This window comes from Pinus tabuliformis, chromosome 4_1 (genome assembly GCF_031772625.1).
Source record: "Pinus tabuliformis cultivar Carrire ecotype Pingquan chromosome 4_1, CPIR1, whole genome shotgun sequence".
NCBI classification, from domain to species: domain Eukaryota; kingdom Viridiplantae; phylum Streptophyta; class Pinopsida; order Pinales; family Pinaceae; genus Pinus; species Pinus tabuliformis.
The window spans coordinates 107562105-107564808 of NC_142303.1; the positions used below are offsets into that span (position 1 = coordinate 107562105).

The 2704-nt window shown below is 44.0% G+C and overlaps 1 protein-coding gene and 1 pseudogene across 1 annotated transcript; one reads left to right on the top strand and one right to left on the bottom strand.

Moving 5' to 3' along the window:
* Positions 1-398: 398 nt before the first annotated feature.
* LOC149174448 (aminoaldehyde dehydrogenase 2, peroxisomal-like) lies at positions 399-1121 on the bottom strand. The gene has a single exon (XM_089420855.1). It carries the CDS (start codon positions 987-989, stop codon positions 399-401), a length of 591 nt encoding a protein of 196 aa, XP_089276981.1. The 5' UTR covers positions 990-1121.
* Positions 1122-1345: 224 nt separating this feature from the next.
* On the top strand, positions 1346-2082 carry LOC149174449 (choline/ethanolaminephosphotransferase 1 pseudogene; annotated as a pseudogene).
* Positions 2083-2704: the final 622 nt, after the last annotated feature.

Consider the following 2704-nt stretch of genomic DNA (forward strand, 5'->3'; position numbering starts at 1 on the left):
GATGCTTTTGCAGCTTTTCGATCTTTTGACACCTCATCAATTATCCAATCCAGGATTCTGGCTTTAGAATTTGATCGATAGAGACAAACATTCATGAATTCACGCAATAGATCTGTCTTTTCCTGAACCTGTATTTCTCAAAAGCCTGTTCAAAATTTCTGATGCGACGAGTCTATCATCTTTCCACCGAAGCAAAATTCACCGGCCCCTCTGATCCCTGGATCGGGTTTCGAACCCGCCATCTCAAGACTGGGCAGCTGGGAGATTGGCCGTTCTGAGTGGAGAAATCAACGACTGCGGAGCAGTGGATATGCGAATTGTAATGGCGGATGCTGCCTCCATCGAAATATCTGCAATGCAAAGTAGCGAGAGGTTATTTCTTTGACTTGCATGCATCTCTATATGCTTTCCTGGACCAAAAGGCGTGACGTTGCACTGCAAATCTGACCATTTGTCCAGAAACACCCGAACATTGCCCACTCAGCCGCTTTTTCAATGTCTACATCCTCGAAAACAAGGATTGGACTTTTCCCACCAAGCTCCAATGATACTGGCTTTATTACTTGTGCTGCAGCAGTCATGATGGCTCTACCAGTCGCAGTGCTCCCAGTAAATGCAACCTTGTCCACATCAGGGTGCGATGGCAATGGTGCACCAGCCTCTGGGCCAAGCCCAGTAACAATGTTCAACACCCCAGGAGGAAGCCCTATTTCCTTACATATTGAAGCTAGCTCCAAACATGTTAGAGATGCGATCTCTGAAGGCTTCAATATGGCAGTGCATCCTGCAGCAAGGGCTGGGGCAACCTTCCATGCTGCCATTAGGAGAGGATAATTCCATGGTGTGATCAACCCCACAACTCCAAGAGGTTCTTTTAACACATGACTCTTAAAGGTCTCCATTGGAAGTGAAACTGAAGCATGCTGTTCACCATCCAAGGCATCTGCGAGATCTGCATAAAACTCAAAACACCCGGCAACATCGTCCATATCCCATGATGTTTCATCCAATGGTTTCCCGCTATCAAGGGCCTCCAGCTCAGCTAATTCTGATTTCCTTTCAGTTACCTTTGAAGCTATAGCACGCAGATACTTAGCACGAAAGGCACCTGGAGTGCGTGGCCAGCAGGGTCAAGTCAGAGTCAGCTGTGGAGGAACAAACAATCCACTGCACTCAATAATTTAAAGCCCTCTGCCCTAGCCTTCCTCCGGAAGTCTCATGCGGCTCTTGCTGAAAATGTTAAAACCCCTTTGAAGCGCCTGGATTCTATGCCACTGTGATGTTAAATGACAAATCCCATAAGCCCTATGTAGCTGTGAGAGGAGTTTTCTAGGAACGACTGTTTTGTGGCGCTGCTGCAGTGCCGTTCTATTTTGCAACATGGGAGAGCTTCTTTACAAACACACTTATTGTAGGCGCTGAATGGTGGGCACAGGACTGTAGACAAGCTATCGGGTTTCTCTCCTGGGTACCATTTATTCCTGATATTCCCTTAAATGAACTTGTTTTGTATATCACGGTAATTTTTGGCATGCTACCTACTGTTGGATACAATGTCTACAACGTTTATAAAGTAGTTCAAGCAAAAAAAGTAAGCATCCTTCTTGCATTAGCGATGGTTTTTCCCTTCCTTGCGCTTTTAGGAGAAGTTTTTATATGGGGCGTACTGTCTCCATCTGATGTGTTTGGTAGTCAGCCTCATCTATTGTTGGTGGGAACTGGCTTTGCCTTTGGATATTTAGTGGGACGATTGATTTTGGCACATTTGTGTGATGAACCAAAGGGCTTAAAAACTGGAATGTGCATGTCGTTATTATTCCTTCCTTTCGCAATTGCAAATGCTCTTTTTGCAAAAAATTTCGGCAGAACTCTCCTCATTGATGAGCGGTTGCTGCTTCTTGGATTCTGTGTTTTTACAGTTATTCTATACATGCACTTTGCCATTGGTGTCATTCATGAGATAACAACTACTTTAAATATTCAGTGCTTCAGGATAACTAGGAAGGAAGCTTGAGCTTTTGTGCCAGATGGAATGCGTTTTATTGTATTGATGCTACTTTTTGTTGTAGTTTGGCAGGACAACATAGATTGTACACTACAGGTTCGACCACAGTTGCTTGGATAAAATACCCTCATTGCAGTGGCTGGGTACACTGTGATTGCTGAGATGGCTCGAGTTGAAGGCACAGGTTAATCTTCCACTGGCCAATGGCTCTAAACTTGGCCTGGACCTCTGCTTTCCAAGTGTAAAATTTCGTTTCCTCAACCGATCATGAAACCGCTACTACTGCGGTTACCTAATCACGTCGGACGGTCCGAGGCCCATTTACAATTTCGTTTCAGTATGACACTGGTAATGAATTCCCCACCCTCACTGTAATACACAACCCGGACCCGGGAAGAAGAGGCCACAAGCAGCCTCATTTTCTTTAAAGTCCACTTCCATGCATATGTACATTAACCTTCCAGTAAAGTAGCTTAACTTTCCAGTAAAGTGGCTGTCACGGGTTTAAAGAAGTAATGAAATATCAGAAATTTCACCATAAAATAACAGACCATTGCTTTCCGTTCCAAATGTTAATATGGACAGCTAGACTAAAATAGTTCTATTCAGCAATGAGTATCTTTAGACTTATATATGATGCTGTTAGTAGTATTGGTCGGTTTGGTTGAACTTTGCACTATTTTACTTCAATCACCATGA

Bases quoted from the DNA above. Each gene is read 5' to 3' on its own strand.
- LOC149174448 (XM_089420855.1), bottom strand. From the start codon at position 989: ATGGACGATGTTGCCGGGTGTTTTGAGTTTTATGCAGATCTCGCAGAT.